Source organism: Cryptomeria japonica, chromosome 7 (genome assembly GCF_030272615.1).
Source record: "Cryptomeria japonica chromosome 7, Sugi_1.0, whole genome shotgun sequence".
Classification (NCBI taxonomy): domain Eukaryota; kingdom Viridiplantae; phylum Streptophyta; class Pinopsida; order Cupressales; family Cupressaceae; genus Cryptomeria; species Cryptomeria japonica.
This window is the reverse complement of record NC_081411.1, coordinates 784084979-784106096: the sequence shown is the minus strand read 5'-3', so window position 1 is coordinate 784106096 and position 21118 is coordinate 784084979. Positions and strand designations below refer to the sequence as shown.

The window sequence follows — 21118 nt, the reverse complement described above, 5'->3', positions numbered from 1 at the left end:
AGAATTGAAAATATGTTTCAAGATAATCCCAAGCAAACAAAACTAGACAGTTGTTTGGAATATCTAGCAAGGATGGGCTTTCCTCCAAGCCACGCTCACCCTCTACTAAGACTAATGATTTGGGGCAAGGGTATAAGGAGGTGCATATGGAGAGAATCTAAGCACTTTGTCATAGAACACCCCAAAGGCAAGGGGGGAGTGGTAATCCTAATCTCTAACAAGTGGGAAAATAAGATCAAGAGGTGGGGTTGTTCCCCTTGTAATAGGGCAATTTAGATTGTCTTGAAGTACAAGGATCTCGAGTTTGGGGTTATATCTGTATATACCTCTAATGATCACAGAGAAAGGACCAAACTCTGGAAATGGATCTCTTAATTATAAGACATGTCTTGCATCCTAGGGGGAGACTTCAACATGATTGAGCATCATCAAGATAAAACTAGAGGATTGACTCTGTAATGGAAGCCCGAAGAAAGGTTTTTTTTGGAATAGGATGAAAAATAAGTTTGGATTAATGGACCCCATGGCAAGGAATAGGGCGGTGGGATGAACTCACAATACTGGTTCCCATTTTTTGACCAACTTTGACACTTAGATGAACATTTTGAAAAAAACCTTCACTTTGCAACACTTATAAATTTTAAACCATTAAGAATTTGAAGATGATGTAAACTAGTGATTTGTAAAATAGTGTTTGTAGATTCTAAATATATTTTTTTTCAATTTGTTTTTAATAAAATTTTATTGTTTTTTCTATCTCGCTCGAAATGTAGTTTTTTAGTGCTTCAACATTTTTTAAGAGTGATGTGCATCTTGAAATGCATAAATTTTTTTCCATAAGTGATAAAAACTTAATTCTTTTGAATTTTGGTTTGTAACATCAATACCCAGGGCATGTAGTTGGTTTTATAGTGATATGTTGAATATTTTTCATTTTATTTAGTTTTGAAGTTCGACTAATTGTAATTTAGATATTGGTGTACATTTGAACACATAACTTGTTCTATATATATCCAAATTCAATTTTCTTTTTTTTGTTAGAAAAAAGACATCAATACCTAGGGCATAGATATTTTTCAGAATTTTTTTGAATTAGCTTACTATTTTTCCCAATGCATTGAATAAAGAAGTTCATGTTCGGTGAAAAACCTACATTAATAAGAAATAAAACAAAAATATATTAATGAAATTAAATATATTAAAAATTATACTATTTGGAAAGCTTATAATAAGGACTAAATACTTTTAAAAACAAAACTTCTAAATGAATTTATTTGACCCCCTCAAAAGCTAATGTAAAATTGGTCTTTTATTAGCATTTGATAGATGCAAAGGAGACCCCATTCCAGGTATGATTTATAAGTAGAGAGGTTTTATCCAATAAATTTTGATCTAAAAGCCTTTGATCTAACCCTCTTCAATTAACTACTTCAAATGGGACCTCTTAATGCTTAAATCATTATATTTTCTAAAAAATGTATGATTTCAGCAAAAATTAGGATGTACCAAAAAGTGAGAACCAGTATTGTGAGTTCACCTGGCACATAGGAATATATGGTTCACATGGTGTGATTTCCAGCAAGGAAGAAGAAGAAGAATCTATAACAGATTAGATCAGTTTTATTGCAACAAAAACCAGTTGAATGTGAGAAACTTTGCAAAAAATTGTTGTTTAAAAGTGTTGTCCTACTCCCTTTCAGATCACAATTATGTGTTGGCAACATTCGCAGTCAGAGACCTCCCTCCCGCTTCTCATAACCTTGAAGACTCCTTTGCTCTCAACTCCTCACTTTTAGAGGATGAGGATGTTCTAGCTACTTCACACCTAATCTGTCACTTTAACAGACACAACCTAACTTTGACATGTGATATTGACAAATGGACCCAAAATTCTCAAAGATGGAAAACACTCTTCCAAGTTGTTGGCAGAAAGAAAAGTAAAGATAGTAGGAGAAAAGAGGGCATTCTTTATGATAACCTTGTAATAGCAAAAGGGATCATTCAAAATTCCCCTGAGAATGACGAGGCTGTTGAAGTTGTAAGGTGCACCAGAGATGAGCTTAGAAAGATACACATTTTTAAGGTTAAAGGTGCTAAAGTGAGAGCTCATATGAATTGGCTAGAGTTAAGGGATAAGGGAACTAAATACTTCTTTAACCTACTTAAAACCAAAAGGGCCAAGGAGTATATAGACAACATATATGATGTAGGGGTTGAATTTACTGATCACTCAGGGGTTGCCTCAAATTTTACTAAATTCTATCAAAATCTCTTCTATTCAGAGGACCATAGGAGGGAGAATGAAGAAGCTAGAAGGAGACTAGGTGAGCTTATACCTCATTTAGTGAGTAAAGAAGATGAGGCAATGCTAGGAAAATAAATTTATAGTGAGGAAATCTATAATGCCATCCTCTCTCTAAAAATGATAAGGCTCTAGGCCCTGATGGCCTGCCTATTGAGTTCTACAAAAATAACAAAGAGTGGATAGGAAAGGAACTAAGGTTCTTATATAATGAAGCTTGTGATAAGGGGTGACTAGGAGAATTTATGAACAAAGAAGTGATTAAGTTAATTCCTAAGGTGGGAGATGGGACTAACATTAGAAACTAGAGACGTATTACACTCCTGAATGTATCATATAAGATTTTGGCAAAAATTCTTGCTCGAAGATTGGAGTCAATCCTACCTAAGATTATCAGCAATACCCAGACAAGATTTATCAAGGGTAGATATATATTAGAAAATCTCCTCACCTATTGGGAAGCCATGCACTAGGCCCAAACATCCAAACAACAAATTTCCATGCTTCTCATAGACTTTGAAAAGGCATATGACATAATTGAATGGAGTTTCATTGATCTCATGCTTACGAAATTTGGCTTTCCAAAGCCCTTTTTTAAGATGTTATGTACTCTATTGAAGGATGCTAATTCTAATGATACATATGAGTAGTTAGTTGATTATGTTCCATTAGTAGATATTTTAAAAAAAAAAAATCTCTATTTGCATGTTAGTTGGTTAATTTCTCTAGGGTAGTTTGATGGGCATTACAACAGACACTATGTTCAATATACTATTTACAAGATGCACAAGATCCGTGGATATTGGATAGGGACCATGAGAAAAACATTGTGTTTCCTAAGCCGAGATGAAAAGTCATGAGATATTGATGATTGATTGAGTGTCGCTGATGTGAGAATGATATATCCCAGAACAACACCGAGTTGGATTGATGATGGATGGAGTGTTGTTGATGTCAGAATGATATATCTTGAAACAACATAAGGATTAGGATTGATGCATCCCGATGATGATTATTTTATTTTGATCAAGGCCTATAGTACAACTAGGAACAAGACCATGGATTTGATTGGGTGATTTGTTTAGTGTTTCCTTTTCTGGATAGTTGAAGGAGATGGATATGATTTGCATGCGATGGTGGATTACAAAAAGTAGATGGAATAATTGGATGGATGGCATTGGATTGTGTGGTGGTAGACTAGAGTTAGATACCAAAGACAAGGGACATAAGATGTTATGGATTGATATAATAGGAGGGATGAAAGGATGGAGGATAAGATGAAAAATATTTGGATACCAAAACATTATGGATGGAGATAGGAGATGAAGGGATGAGGGACATGGGGATGGAGGTATATGAGGATTGGGAGAGGATAAGGTTATGGATGAAGGGATGGTGGAACTGGGAGATAAGGATTGGTGGATGGATGGATGAGTGAATAGATAGTGGGTGTGATAGGCTCTCCAGGGACTATGTCACAAAGGAATAAGATGCCCATTTTAGGAAATTTCATTCATGATGAGGCATTAGGAGGGATTGTGGAGGATAGGAAGTTGAGGAAAGTGGATGGAATATAGGGTTATGGGAAGATAAGGAGTATAAAGGTATGTGAAAGGATTACATGGGTAGGAGGAAGGATGGGTTCATAGGAAGGTAAATGGAAGAAAAGTGTCCAAAACATGTATACATGGTGGACTTTTATTTTTATCAAAATCCAAAGAAGGAGGGAGGTAGTGAAAGGGACAGGATATGATGCGTATGGTAGGTAGATGAGATGGAGGTGATGGATGGATGGATACCTAAAAGAACTTGCCCCCAAGTGTGGAGAACAAAAAGATGAAGGGAATTACACATAATTCTAGTTTGCAAGGTTTTCATCATGATAATTGTCCAAGCCACCTGTTTGTCATGTTTTCACCATTGGATGGAATTTTTTCTTTAGATTTTTTTTCGTTTTCTTTTTTCTTTTTGTTTTAATTTTTTTGAATTTTCTTTTTTAAATTATTTTCAATTTTTTGAGAGGAAATTTATGGATGGAGTTTATGGATGAAGATAAATGGATTTCAATGATAGGTGATAAGGGAGATGGGTGGAGGGCTCAAGCATCAAGTTCCACATCAAGGTAAGATGAGACCATTTGGAGTGATCATTGGATGTTGGTAAAACTTTATTAGGAATGAGTGGACTATACAAAGGCTTGGATTAAATGGCCTTGATGGGGGATGTAGGTGGGATAAGAGATATGGTGGTGGAAAATTTTTGGATGGAATGAGGAAAAGTGAGTGTGATGGGGGGATGTTGTTAGGACCAACATTAGCACATGTTGTGGGGGATGTGGGATGAGTGGAGGAGGAATGGAGGGAGCATGTGGATATGATAGATGAGTAATGATAGGTAGCTCTGGGACATGGAACCCAAAATAGATTTAGGAGATGGAAGGAAAGGATATTGATCTTGTGGACTAACAACTTTGGATGCCATTGGATATTTTTCTTTTCGATGCATTGCTTTTTTTTCAGGGTCCACATTTTTTAAATTTTTCTGTAGTGGGCCTTTGTGACCTCTAGGATTTATTGCATTGTTTTATCAAACATTGCTTTGTTTGACCATGTCCCTTTCAGTGGTCATGGTCATATTTATATTGTTATGGATGCTTAGATTTATGCATTTGTGATTTGGTATCCAAATTCCTGCCAGTGGCCTTTGAAGGAGTGTACAAAGGTGTAGGATATGGAGGGAATATCGATGGAATGACGGATGTAGGATGTTGGATGGAATGTGGGGATATGTGTCTTTGTTGATCTTGATTTGGAATGAAAGGAGTGGGATGTTTATTATGGGCAATGGGGTTATGGAATCTGTGTATGGGGGAATGAGTAGGGTAAGATGGAGGATGGGATTTTGGGACATAAAGGCCCAAAATGGATTTAGCATGTAGGGGACATGTGATGGTGGGATTTGGTATATAGGGCCCAAAATAGATTTATAGGATGGAGGAAGATGGTTGTTTGTTTTGGCTTTATATGATGAAGGAGAAGGTATGGTGAAAAATGATTTTGACGAATGGTGGGATTCATATAGGACGGTATGTTTTAAACAAACTTGGATTTTCCATTAATTGTACCAAGATCTTTGGATGAATTGCCTTGGGATATATAACCAAGACCATGAGACCCTAGATGTGATTTGACATGGATGTGCTCCAAATTTTTTTGCTCATGTAGGCCTAAGCCTTTACCTTGATAGTTCATTTTTTTGAGCATTTTATTTAAAACTGGATATTTGTTCTCTGGGTAACAAGATGTGAGTCCTTTATTAGATGGACAAGAATTGATGGTGAACATGAGGTGTTCTTCTACTACACGTGAACTACCATGGATGAATGCAAGTGAATCAAGAAGGTAGAGTAATGGAAATTGGATGCGTTGGATGGGAGGCAAAAGGGATCATGTAATGGGCTTGATAGGATAGGAGGATCTTGACTTAAATGATGGGATGATAAGGTATCATGAGATGGAGGAAGTGGAATTGTAAGATCTTTATGTGGATGAGGAGATGATAATGGATCTTGATTTAGATAGATGGATATTTCAAGATGATCTGGAACAAGATCTTGGCATGATGGGATTGGTGGGGATGATGTATAGAGGGGTGAGTCAGTAGAATCTTTTAGATGGAATGGAGGAAAGGATAGGATGTTCTTTAACTAGGGTAGATAGATTGGATGAAAGGATGAGAGGTTCATTGACTAGGGTAGAAAGATTGGATGGAAGGATGGGAGGTTCATTGACTAGGGTAGTAGTCTATGGAAGGATGGGAGTTTCATCAACTAGTGTAGAAGGAGGGGATGTAAGGATGGGAGGTTTAGCGACTAGGGGTAGAAGGAGTAGATGGAAGGATGGGATGTTTAGCGATTGGGATAGAAGGAGTTGATGGAAGGATGGGAGGTTTATTGGGTTGAATTTGAATGATGGTAGGAGTAGGAGATGGGCATTGTGGTTGTATAATATGAATAGATGAGAGGGTTTGATGGCATTAGGAGGTGGGAGAGAAATGATAGGTGCCAGAGGTGGAAGGGAAGTTGCAGAAATGGAGGAGGGCATGGAGGGTGGTGGTTTGAGATGAGATGGAGTGGACAATGCTGGATTAAGGTACGATGGGGTGGATGAACATGTTTTTGTGTACGATGGAATGGAATATGATGGATTGAGATAGGATGAAGTGGATGGTGGTGAATTGATGTAAGATTAAGGATTATGATTGGATGGAGGCTTGAGGTAGGATAAAGTGGATGGTGGGTTGAGATAGAATGAAGTGGATAGTACTAGATTGAGGTAGGATAAAGTGGATCATGGATAGAGATAGGATGAAGTGGATGGTGTGTAGAGATAGGATGAAGTGAATGGTGGTGGATCAAGGTAGGATGAAGTGGATGGTGGGTGGAGATAAAATAGAGTGGAAGATGGTGGACTGAGATAGGATCAAGTGAATGCTGGGTTGAGATAGGATGAAGTGGATGGTGTTGGATTGAGGTAGGATGGGGGATTAGGATTAGATGGAGGATTCATATTATGGATTATGTAATGGATTTGGGGATAATGAGATTCTAGATTTGGATTATGGATGTAAGTGGTAGTGTTTTTAGGAAAAGATGTAGATTTGAATAGGATCATGGGAGAGGATGGAGGCATGTATGTTTCATATGAGGGATATGTGGATGTGGTATATGAGGGAGCTATGGGTGGAAAACATAAATGATTTCGCTTGTCAAAGGTTTGATAAGGATTATGAATGAATGTGCATGGAGGAATGGTAGGGTAGCTAGGACGAACAGTTGGATTTTACTATTTGATGCTTGGTGCAAGATTTCTAAGGATGATGGCATCAAGGTTTTCAATTTCTTATGTGTATTGTTCTCAATAGTGTTATCCTTAATTTCATTTTTAATCTAATATTTTTTTTATTAGTGTCCTTAATAAAAAAAATTGATATATTTTATTGTTCGTAATAAATAAATTAATTCTCCTGGATTCAACACTTTGTATCAAAATTTGTGTCATATTGAAAGTCATCCTTTACAATTGCATAATAGATACGATTTCATAACAAATTACTAGAATTATCAAACGTTGCATGCCTTATTTCAATTTGATTGAACTAGTGATGCTCTCCATTTATTTGCATATCAAAAATAACTACTAACCTATCAACATTTGGCAAGAACTTTGTAGCAATGTGGCCTTGTTAGTGATGGCAAACCCACAAATTTAGGCAGTTAAAAAGGAAAATTTAACATGATTTGTAGAGGACAGATTTGTGGAGATAATAGAATTTTAATAATGTGAATAATAGTTTTAGATCATATTATTTTGATTAATGTTTGTTAAATTAAAATATTTAAATTTTTTGGTACATCATAGTGTATCATAAAATCTCATTTACCTTAGATTATATGAAAATTGTAATAATAAGTGAAAGTTTCAATCAATAGAAATGTTAATAATTGTGAATAACCATTTAAAAATATTTTTATTAAAAAAAAAACATGCTGATGTTTTATAAAAGATAATTATCCATTTTTTATATAGGTAAAAATAACCCAGTTTTTAATTTATTAATAAATATAACTAATAATAAGTGATAAAAAATCTTAGGTACAACCCTACCCCTAAAAAAAAAAAAAGAGAAAGAGGTACACCTAAATCCCTTAAAAACTATTTTAAAAAAAAATATTTATAAATTGGAAACTCTTAACTGTACTATACTATTTATAACTATACTAAATTGTTTAGTGCAGTTCAGTAATCATTGTAGAAATGTACAAATGTACTTCGAAATAAAATATTTCATAATCTGAATGCTAAAATCTTCTCTAAATTTTGTGATGTCATCATGTAAATTATTATAACGTTTGATCGCCACCGACATACGTCATTAATTGCATTGATTAATAGTTAAAAAATAATAATTCTTTAGGATGACAAAAATGAGGACAATAGTTGATCAAACGTAATTTTGACCTACCAACTCCAATTCCCTGAATTATTACCCTTAAGTGGCCCTAAATTCTAGTATCAATTCAATGAAATAATTTTTTATTTTTTATTTTCGAAGTATCCTGGAATTTTGATTCCATTATAAGAAATATTAACAGATATATTCGAAGATTTGGATGGATAAAGTTGGCCCTCCACTCCCAAAAAATATTTTCAAGAGATGACCAATCATGCAACTTGGTAATTATTATATAACTTTATTTCGCAATTGAAGCAGCATTGCCTTTATGCATAAATCTCTAAAATTATTAAAAAAAACAATTATAAATTTGTTATAAAGTAGATGGGATCTATAAAATGGTAAAATGGTAACAGTATAAGATGGGTAAATTCAGGAAAATTATTATTTTTAAATAATAATTAAAGTAAAATATTGCACTTTAACTAATTAAGTATAATTAATTAGTTTAGCATTTTAGGCTCGTTGTTAGGGTTTTCTGTAATTTTGATTAAACATGAAATGGTATTTCTTAAATATAATACAAATACTTTAGCTAAATAAATAAATTTATTTTGAATTATAGTCCCTTATAATTCATTAGATAAAGATGAAGATATTGGTATCTATATAATCTAGTTGTTTCCATACAAAACAAAATCAACTCAATGAAAGTAAAATTTTGGAAAAACAATATCATATAAGATTTTAAAATGACATAATTTAATAAAGGATATGAAACTAAGACCATTTAATATTAATTGATATCAATTAGCAAATATCAATCAATTGTAAATGAAATTGAGAATGAGATAGTTTTAATATTGTATTTCAATTTTGTTGTTTTTGGGTAGTCAATGATAAAAAAAATTTATATAAATTTTGTTATTCACTATAATGGATTATGTGAATCTCGTGTCTTTATTTAGATAGTGATGGATGCTTGGTATTTGTTTTGTTTTGTATTTCTTTTTTCTTTTCTTTTTTATATTTTTTGAATAGTCTATAAATATAATTCATTTAATTATTATTAATGTCAATTAATACGAATACTTACCTCCTAAAGATAACAACTTGGAAATTATTATTCTAAGTTAAATGGTGGAAGACCCAAAAAATCAGCACTCAAAATTTCATATTATATGTCACTTCAAAGATTTGAACTTGAATCTCCATAATGAGAATTTAACACTTTGACAACTCGATATGAATCACTTGGATCATAATACAATTTCTCATTATAAATCAAAACAAAATGAATTATTATAGACTTAATCAAAATGACTACTATGCTCTTATATGCACAACTTTAGATTAGGGAACCTTTTTACTAAGTAGTCAAACCTTGTTTTTGATGAATAAAGTTAAATAAATGGTATGAAAAAATTAAGCATATCTAGATAATGATGATTTTAATTTTATTTTTAAGATGCCTAGATGATGAATTGATAGGGTAATATATATTTAAGAAATATTGATTATGAGATGAAATCTCTATAATTAATGATATCGATATAGCAATCTTTTTAGATTTTGATTGTACAACATTTTTCTATCATCGATTTCATATCATACACCATGATCCATCAACATGATCATCTATAGTCATAGAGGATAATGAAATAGCAATAGAAAATCAATGATGGCTCATGGAATATGATGTCATACATTAATGATAAAAAATGTTACAAAGTCAAAATTTTGAAATATTACTATACAAATACTAATATAATGTTTTTTAGTACTTATATATTTATTTGATCTATTGATGATGATCCTTTTTCATTACAAACATAAATTTGAATGCAAGAAACTAGATGTTCAATTAAAAGTATTTGGTCGATAAATAAATGGATAATGGTCAAATTGTTTGAAGGTGTCAACACTACATATTGAAAAAAAGAGATTTGAATTTGTAAAAAGGAGTTTTGAAAAAGGAAAGGAAAGGAAAGGAAAGGATCTTTTATAGTATGGGTCACAGATGGGTTTGAGCAATATGAGACTACCTCGTACTCCTTGGGAGAGGCACCTAACTGCGCTACAAACAAGGCGTACATACCTTACCCCTTTATGGGATTTGAACTTGTGACCTTTCTTTCAAGAGCACAAGTTCTTCACCACTAAACCAACTCAAGTTGTAGAAAAAAATTGAATTTGTAGAAAAATTTGTCAAGGCATGAAGATTTACTTACACTCAAATTGAAAACATATATGAATGCGAAAAACGAAACAATTTTAAATTATTCAAAACAAAAATAAATCTATTACAATAGACTTTAGATTTGAATTAACTTACATACAAAATATAACAAAATATAACAAACATTACATTAAAACTATAAATCTCTTACAAAACCTTTTAAATTATCAATCTTTAAGCATCTAAATACTTTTATTGAGAGAGAAATACCGTGCATACGAATGTCGTCCCCTGTGCACGAAAGCACGGCGTAATCATCGCGCGATTTCACGTGAAACGGTTGGGGATGAATGCTACTTCTCTCTCTGTGGGGGTCGAAGAGAAAAGGATTTTCTTTAAAAGGTCAACTACCTAAGAAGGCACACCTAACCAGCTACCATACAAGGCTAATAAAACAAATATTATCCAAAAATATATCCCACTCTTTTATCGCTATATAACTTAATACCATGATTCTATCATTTACATGGTCGACATAGAGCCCAACTGTATAGAACTTTCTCTTTAGGAATAAGGTGTGGACTTTAAATCCTCCATTTAAGCCATCTATGATACAAAAATTTGTGATTTGCTTATATATTTTTACATTTGATTTTGTTGATTAATTCTGGTTTTGCATCTATTTAAATCAAGATTTACTAAATCTGAATTTTAAGGCATGTTTGCTATTACTGAAACTGAAAATGATAGGGAGTAGGAGATATGGTGCGTGCCCCCTGTTGCGATGAGAAGGAAGTGAAGAAGGGGCCATGGACTGCTGAAGAGGATGAGAAACTGGTCCAATACATTCATAAGCACGGCTATGGTAAATGGCACAAGCTTCCAAGGCAGGCAGGTTAGTTATCAATTTCATAAAAAATGCTCATTCTATCAATCTAAGATGATTATAAAAATGATTAGTTATGAATGATAAAATATTAATAAACACAATAATCATATACCATATAGAAGTAAGTAAGATATCTATCATAATGTTTTATAATAATGGTGAAGTCCGATGAATTAAAAGGATATAAACAAGGATGTGACATGATAATGGAATTCAATAAGCTTCCTTTTCACTACATGGAACTACATGCCAAACATATCTTGAAGACTTTGCACCCTTTATGAAAATAGCACTATGATTTATTATTATATATTTAATCTTTGAGTTGTATGATTTGTTTTGAAAAGTTATCAATTAATATTTATATTTTAGTCTTAATAGAAAGGGATTTTTTTATTACCTCTAAATTATAGAGTAGGGTCCACTCTCATTGACAATAATAGTATTGGAAAGAAAAACAATGAGTTAAAAATTTTGAATGAGAGATCACAAATAAATAAAAATGTTCTTCTTGAAAACTAGCTAACAAATCATACCAATGAATCATTGTTAAAGAAAATAAAAATTGATAAAAAAAAGTATCATCAATAATATCATCCTCTTCTTATTTTGAAAATATGCACTATACAACCACATTTTATAAATATTATGTAAAAAATCTCATGTGTCATGTCTATTATCAATTTTTTCCGCCTTATATTAACTAGATCATATGCAACTACAATATTTGAAAATATAACTATTTTCATAATGAATCAATTAATTTCCATGCCCTGCTCCAAAGCTCCTAGATAATTCTAAATATTTCTTACAAATATGATCTTTACATAAATTAATGTCTATAATATTTGACATGTTTAATTAACATTTTATAATAGGTGGTGTTGGTTGACATTACTAAGAAGTGTTTTAGTTATGAAAGTTCTTCTTTGAGTAAATCCTTATTACTGCTTTGAAGGTTTGATGAACACCACTCAGGCAGCAAGAAAACATAAAATAATGTTAAAGATGTCAATGTAATATTATGATGCAATGTTTGTTGTCTATACTACTATCTATGCAATATTGTAAATTGGAGCTATAGTTTCTTTAGAAATACATAAAAAAATTAGATTTTACATAAAATATGATACACTTAAACACAAATCAATTAATTATATATTTTAAATCAATCATTTTTATACCAACTAATTTCATCCAATTAAAAAATAAATTAAATAATAAAAAAAATTGATCTAAGAAATATATAAATTAAATATAAATTACAGTAGTAAATACATTAGGAACAACTTGATCAAAATGAACCCCAAAGGAAGGATAAAAGTCCAATTAATGCAAATATGTTGTCATATTGCTGATACTCGAATTCAACCTCTTGATATACTTAACACTTAAAATTCACGTTTGCATAAATGATTTTAATTTTAATTGTCAAATTAATGTCAACTAAAATTGAATTTACAACTCATTTAAGAGATAAACTCTCCAGGAAAAAGTGTAAATGAACATTTTTCGCCATTACCAAATTCAAATGAATAGAATTCTAAATACAATACCTATAAAAATCTTCAATTCTTAAAAGCTATAACATATTTTGTTATTAATATATTTGATTAATTAATGGAACTATATTTTAAAATCTATTTTATGAACATTTAAATAGCTATGGTGGTCGTGTAATCTCTGTAAAATTATACCAGTAAATTTTACGAGTTATCGAACATGATATTATATTTTGCATATATATTGATGTAAAACGCGTGCAGGATTATTGAGATGTGGCAAAAGCTGTCGGCTACGTTGGATCAACTATTTACAGCCAAATATAAAGCGGGGAAATTTTTCTCAAGAAGAAGAAGAAGCAATATTACTGCACCATGCCAGGCTTGGGAACAAGTAATTTCAAAAATCAATGTAAAAATGTCTTTGATATATATATATATATTAAGATTGTGGGATTAGTTTTGACATACGATATATTTGATCAGGTGGTCTGAAATAGCAAGACAACTTCCAGGTCGTACAGATAATGACATAAAAAATTACTGGAATACCCGCATGAAGAGAAGAGTAAAAGAAACAATGACAAACATGTTTTTTGCTCCTCCAAGTCCATTATCTTCTTACTTTGCATCTTTGGAGATTGAAGCCAGAATTGGCAGGCACTTTATCAACCTTGCTGCGCATGGAAACCCTAATTTGTCGAGGCCTGTACAAGCAGCTTCTGTGGCCTTAAATCCTATGCCTCAACAACTATTGTCATTTAATGCTCAGTGTTTACCAGAGAGTTTTATCCAAGATAATCCAACAAATATTATATCTGAACTGTTTAATCTAAGTGGTAAGAACAAGTTTTTATGGACAGAAAATAATTCAGATTCACTTTTCACCGCCTTGCCAAGTGAATACAATGAATCACCACCACTGTTTTCTTCATCTTCTATGGTGAACACCAGCAGCTCTGAAGCTTCGGTTCCGAAAGAGCCCTTCTTCGATTTTGAAGAATTCTCAGACGACTCCATGGAAATAACAGAAACAAAAATGCCAACATGTTTCATGAATTGGGATGATTGTAACGACTACTGGACAAATGTGTTAGCTTAGAATACTACAGTTGTTCAGTATTTTAATATCGTTGATTTGTTTTGTTTCATTGTATGTATCTAGCATTGATATAATCAATCATTATTGGCATGTAATTTATGTATAAAATATAATAATTAGTATATTTGTGTGTATTGTGTATGCATGGAGACTATCAAATTAAGTGGTAAAATATTTGTTGTGTATTGGTCACAAGACATTGGGTATAATTATTTTTGACACATAAATAATTTTTTTATAATTTAATATGTTTTGAATTAGTATAGGTACCTTAATTTTATTTATATTTAAAGTTAAGAAAAAATAATTTGAATCTATTTTATTTAGTTGAGATTTATTTTATTTTATATCTATCTTAAATAACCTCAACATTCATATCTCTTAGTAACTCTTAGATAAATATATTTAAAATATCTAAGCAATTTAACTTTACATTTATTTATATTTCTCTTATTTTGTCATGATTTTTTTTTGTATTAAAAATTGAGAGATCAAAATATAGAGAGTTTATACAAAAAAACCATGGGAGGCAGAGCCTCAACCATCAAGCAGTAAGGTCAGAGACACTAACCAATTGAACATATACAGTCATCCATCTACCAAAAAGAGTCATGAAGGAAAGTATTTAGCATTATACAATATTCAAGAAAGTAGACTAGGAACACACTAATTGTTATAGCAGCATACTAGGCATCTATTGGAGAATCTCATCTTGATTTTCCAACCACGTGGTCCAGCCTTGTGGACCTTCCATCCACACCACCTTCTTCCGATCCAAGATCTGAGTAAACATCTCGAGCTTGTCAAAGTAGGGACCTCTGCTATCCTTGAGTTCCTTGATCAGCTTCTTTAGTGCATCATCGAAGGCAACATGATTTTCTGCAATCCTAGCCCATTCAAATCCATCTTTCATCTCATAAATGAACATAGTTGCATGGCCATCCTTGAGGAAACGCAACAACTTTTCCCTCTCGACATTTATCAAGAAACATATCTGCACAACAATTTTATAATGTACGAGTTTTCTAAAAACTCAGTAAGAGATCTATCATTGCCTTGGAACTTTTCCTCATTTTTGAAATTTCCAAATAAACCAAAGTATGAAAGAAGAAAGATTTTGCTAGAATAGGTTAGCATCCTTCTTAAGCCCACGAATGAAACCAGTAATAATATAAGAGTATAGACATGTTTAGTAAGGGAGATTCCAAATGTCAACCAGACCTCTCTAGAAAAAATACAGTCGAGAAAAATGTGTCGTGTAGTCTCAGGATTCCTACAAATAGAGCATAAGTCGTAAGAAATCGAGTTATTCCTAATAGGCAGCCTATCCAGCATGAGTTGCCACCTGAAGCTTTTGATCTTAGGGGGGATGGGAGACTTCCATAGTTTCTCAAAAAATTTCTGCCAAGCAGAGGTATTAGAGTCAACATACCAAAGGGAGCTAATGTGATCGACAATCGAGGTGTCATAGTTGAGCAATTTGTAGATAAAATTGGCTTTGATCTTGGAGAGGAGGGAACCATCCTTCCAAAGGAATGAGAGGTATCTGTGAGCATCTACATCAGTGTTCCTAGGAAGATTGAGACAAGCACAGACATTTTTAATCATATTGTAGGTTCTCTTGTGCGAGGTAGGGTGGCCATACTCATTACTAAGATCCTCCCAACTAATGAGATTATCATGTTCCAAGATGTCCATAAAATACTTAATGCCCTTATTATACCAACACCTAGCAGAGCATCCTTGGGTTAAAGCAAGGGGTTTAGAATTATGGTAGAGATTCCACCATATTGATCTCTCCCCATGTAGAGTGCTATTACAGTCAATGCTAGAGTTGACAATAAGTTTGCGCACATGCTCCCAAGCTTTTTAGATGGACTTAAACACCCAAGTGCCTTTGACAGACACAAAGAAACCGCCTGCTACCAGATCACTAAAGGGGAGGGCTTTCCAAGATTTGGCAAGCTTGGGGACACCATTTTGAATGTTATTTCTGACAAGAATCAATTTTTGAAAAAATATAATAAAATTTTACATATTTATATAAAACTTATGATTTTATTTATGAATTGATAAAATATATTTAATTTAATATAAATTTTACTTACAATTTTATTTTGACTGAGAAAGAAAAAGAAATGGAATAAAGCTTGCGAGGGAAGCCGCTTCAATAATTAACTCCACAAAGCATCTGTATTGCCTTATTCGTGCCAAATGGAACTATCAGATCGCCAAAAATCTGCTAAGTGGATTCCAATTTTGAAAGTTTTGGTCAAATGGCTTACCTACCACTACAAGTAGCAATTTATTAGTTAAAAGAGATCTAACTTTACCCCCCCAAAGCAAAACATCTAGAACATTAAATTCAAAGAAAATTATAAGGGGGAGAGTCAACCTCTGACATTCCATTCTTATTTAATGCTGTTCATGAGTGATGACTTAAAAACTTCTTGAAATTCCCACAGCCTAAGGGAATGATTCTAGCATTTAGGATATAAAAGAGAGATGTCCTTCTTCCTTAACTCAAATCTTACCCAATCAGCAGTATTCATTAATTGCGAAGTGATCCATTTTATTTCTCTTTTCAAATTAAAAAAATTTATTCATTCTTAATGAGGCATTCTATACCTAAGACCTCAAGATTGCTTCTCAAGGCCCCCATCAAAATTAAGTTTTAGTCTACCTCTTCAGGTAACCATTTTCTCAGTCTCCTAGTTACAATTGGCTCAAAACAAAAACCCCAGAATAAACAGACATTTTCAAGGGCAAATACAAGAAACCAAGCCACATTCCTAGCTACAAGTTACAAGTGAAACGATAAAGCAACTATAAACACCTGAGAATTAAAATGGAACAAAAAGAGAAAGATTAACCAGTCGAAAAAGAACCATGACAATTCCAAAATACTCCTAATAAAGAGCAATACAACTGAAGCATCCATTAAAACCAAACTTTGTGATGATTAGTCGCAGCGACCTATCAGGTTTTCATGCCTTCAGAATTATTTGACGCGCGAGGTTCATCTTCAATTTCATTGTGGAGGACCATGAGCAAATTCTCATAAGGGGGAATAGGACGGTGAGTGGTATGAGAAAGCAGAAGATACATAGCCCTGAAAATGCTGAGAATGCGATTACAAAGCCTCTCACCCAATTCCAATTTGTGAGCGGACATAGCTAGAGTTAACTCTATATCATCTCTGTCATGGAGGCTTCATTTCAAAGCCTAATAGACACACAGAAAGCCCCAGTTTTAAAGTAGATCTTTGCGGTGGAATAGACTCCCCAAAGACGCATCGCCATTCTGTAAATCTTTGTTGTATTTTATAGTTTTCATATCATAAACAATGTAGGGAAAATATATTTTTTTGTATGGAAATAGCATGAAATTATGATAAGATTTCTAAGTGGATTGATTAAGCAATTTTAGATGGATTTTATAATATTTTGACTTTATGAATGCATTGGAAAGGTTTTCATTTGGTTATGTTTAAAGTATAAATTATATTTCATACAAATTTGACTATATGTCACTATTTGTAGCATTAAAGTAGCATTTTTTTTACATTAAAACAATGTTCACATTGTCATAGCGGAGAAGAAGTGTTTTCATCACTATTTTTTTATTTTAGTTATATGTGCAATGTCTCCAAAATATCAAGAGGCCTACTTAATTAATTTTTATTTTGTTTTGAGTACTCTTTCATTTTAATATGTTTTCTTTGCTTCCATGATGTACCCTCTTTATTTTGATAGAAAAGGAAATAATGAAGTTAAATATTGTAAAGGTTTTAGATTATTTCTTTTCTTCACAAGAGATTTCTTTTATTTATTTATTTTTTTTTCCAATCTTTATTATTGGTCCAAGCTATACAAACAATAAAGATATAAGATGTAGCTTATGTCAATGATGATAGTTTCCATTTTGATAGAATGGAAATATGTTTAGATGTTTGTTGCTATAAACAATAAGATTTTGATCTATTTTTAATGAATAAAAGATAAAATTAAACAACAAAAGAAATTACAACTTATCCTAAGATTGAACATTTCTATTTTAAAATAAATATGAAATAATATTTCCCTTTTCTCTATGTGCTACAAGTTGTGTTTGAGATATTTTCCATTTTTATGCTACCCACTTTCTTAATGCCTACATAATCTATATATAAATATTAAAGATTGAGTAAAGAGTATTTGGGTTACTAGAGGAGAAAATATTTTGGATATTGGCTAGGCCATATTTTCCATTATTTGGATACAATAGATATGATTAAAAAAACAGGTAAGTCATGATCTTGAAATGATAATGTCCATGTAAATCAGTGAGAAATATTTGAAGGATATTTTTTTAATACACATCCTTCTATATTGATCGAGTGATTGTATAAAATTGTAAATGAAGCACAATTTTATATTAGATGATGTGTATTGTTAGTTGGTATAAATAATTAATTTTAGAACCTATGAGGAGGCCTCTCAAAAGATTATTTACATCATATTATTTGTTATCTATTTATGACATATGAATTATTATAAAATATTTTAATAAATGTTGTTTATTTAGGTAAGTTTTGTTCCTTTAGAATAATATACAACTAGTCTATAGCATTCCTTGGCAAGAGCTAGTCATAGTATCTAATAGCTAGTCATAATTGTTAATAATTTCTTAATTTTTTAGTCAATACTTTCTTACATTTCCTTAATTGTCTTGAGTAAAAATTTATCTATAGTCCAAATTAAATAGATACAACATTGTTTAGTGTCTTACTCTCTCACCACTACCAAAATCATAAACAAAAGATACAAACCATTGCATAAAAACTATGGAAGAAACATTATAATAAACTTTACAAGTTATATAACATCTAAATGTTATATCATTAGAATTCTAGAATATAGAAAACACATCCATGGGGTTTGATTTTGTTGTACGGTCATCTATAAAAGTGCATGAACCTTGAATATAAATATAATTGAATAAAAAACTATACAAATCTTAAGTTACATGCATTCTTTGTAATGTAATAAACTAACAATTTGAGTTTAAGAAATGAAAATTTTCTTTGGATTAATTAATTTGATAAGCTTTTTGGTTGTGACGATCCTGGTGTTATTCATATCTTTGAATATTTACTTGTGCTTCAAAGGTTCTCCTCTTTGAAGAGGTAGTGACGAGACATTTCTCGTCAGTTTTGGTTGTTTGATATTGTGGAATATTTTGATCATGAATAGCAAGTATCTAATTTAAGGAATTTATTTTCTATTTTCTTATAAGATTATTACATAAATTCTTGTAAGCAATGCTGAATATGAATTGATGGGATCAATGGTATGTATATTGACGCACATAGCTCTTCATAATCTTATACTTCCTTGTGTAGCCCTATACAAATTTAATTTCAGAAATCTTATAGGTGGAATCAAATTGTTTTTTATCATCTACTTACATATTTTGGAAAATTAATTTCAGTTTTAGACGTTTAATCTTCACATAATTAGATAGTTTCACCATAATTTCAAAAATATAACACCAACAAACTAATTATGCATATTCTATTCAGATTTGAGACCAAAATTTAAAATTTATATTGCTATCCTCGCAGATAGGCGCTATAAATTGGTAATACTTGACATTATGCCTTAAAATAATATAAGCCCAAATTATTGCTGGCGTGCCATGATATATGCAAAGTCCGCCAGAGCTAATATCCTATAATTTTGGCATTGTTTGCCAATAGCCTTCCTCATCTTCAGTATTAATGATACCTGCGGATTGTAGAGATCCAACCATTTCATCCGATCTATCTGCAAATTCTGTAAAATTGAGCCAGAGATCTTGTGAAATTAATGGCGATTGTGCTTCGCCAGCTCGATTATATGTGCTTGATACCCAAGGAAAGAAAGAATCCCCAGCATTACCTTCAGTTGGCAGAAAGCTAAAATTACTATACTGATCAAGCATTTCAGCGCTGATGTTTGTTGAACATGGAATGAATTGATCTTGTCCCATAAAAAGCTTATCCAAACATTGAGAATTAAATGAGTTCAGTACTTGTTTTTCTTGACACAGAGAATTTGATGCAATAGAATTTGGTACCATCCCAATAGATTGATATTCAGAACTAGGTAAGTTAAGATCCAAGTGAATACTTCCTATATGCTTCATCAAATTTCTGCCTATTCTTGCTTCAATCTCGAGCAGGGAAAAGTATGAAGATAATGGAGATCCAAATGTTCCAGTGGTGTCTTTGAGCCCTTTCTTCAGATTGGTGTTCCAGTGGTTCTTAATGTGATTGTCGGTCCGCCCTGGCAATTGCTTTGCAATTTCGGACCACCTAAAACATTTTATCTACATGTCAAAAAAATTATTTATTCACAATACTAAACATATGAAATAAATTGAAGTTTGTTTCTGAAATTACTTGTTTCCGAGCCTTGCATGGTGGAACTGTATTATTTGGTCTTCTTCAGAAGAGAAACTTCCCCGCTTTATATCAGGTCGCAAATAGTTAGCCCAACGAAGTCTGCAACTCTTTCCACATCTCATTAAACCTGAACCATTTTACCCAAAGTTTATCAATGTTATGCAAATACATATCATCCAACATATAACAAGTTTAAGACTTGCATGTAAATTCAACGAAATACATAGGCTTCAAATATTGAACTAATTATCCAAACTAAAATTGAACTAATACACATCTGCAACATGGTGATATGAATGAAGGCAAAAGTACCTGCTTGCTTTGGTAGCTTCTGCCAATTACCATGGCCGTTCTTATTTATATAGTCGATAAGTTTCTGATCCTCTTCTTCGCTCCATGGACCCTTCTTTACTTCCTTTCCATTGCAACATGGACCTCTCACCATATTATCTCCTACAATAATACAGCCACTAAACAATTTCAATATAATTGAACATGGACCTCTCACCATATCTCCTATAATAATACAACCACTAAAGAATTTCAATCTAATTGAACATGGACCTCTCACCATATCTACTATAATAATACAACCACTAAAGAATTTCAATCTAATTCTAGGAGGAGTTTCACTCTAAGCTATATGCACTATAGGCTTTCTCAAATCATCCTTCAACAAACCATAAATTTGGCTGAAATTCACTTAATTTTTTCAATATATGAGAGTACTCACTGATCATTAGTCACAAGAAGATGCAATTA

At 32.2% G+C, this 21118-nt stretch overlaps 2 protein-coding genes across 2 annotated transcripts; one reads left to right on the top strand and one right to left on the bottom strand.

Moving 5' to 3' along the window:
• Window positions 1-11195: 11195 nt before the first annotated feature.
• On the top strand, window positions 11196-13929 carry LOC131068904 (transcription factor MYB41-like). Its single transcript, XM_058004190.2, has 3 exons — window positions 11196-11331; window positions 13092-13221; window positions 13314-13929. The coding sequence occupies exons 1-3, from the start codon at window positions 11199-11201 to the stop codon at window positions 13927-13929; spliced, it is 879 nt and encodes a 292-aa protein (XP_057860173.2). The 5' UTR covers window positions 11196-11198.
• Window positions 13930-14623: 694 nt separating this feature from the next.
• Window positions 14624-20801, bottom strand: LOC131068925 (transcription factor MYB8-like). The gene is made up of 6 exons (XM_058004206.2): window positions 20669-20801; window positions 20354-20483; window positions 20201-20266; window positions 15716-15787; window positions 15151-15202; window positions 14624-14923 (listed from the first exon to the last, which is right to left on the bottom strand). Exons 1-6 carry the CDS (start codon window positions 20799-20801, stop codon window positions 14624-14626), a joined length of 753 nt encoding a protein of 250 aa, XP_057860189.2.
• Window positions 20802-21118: the final 317 nt, after the last annotated feature.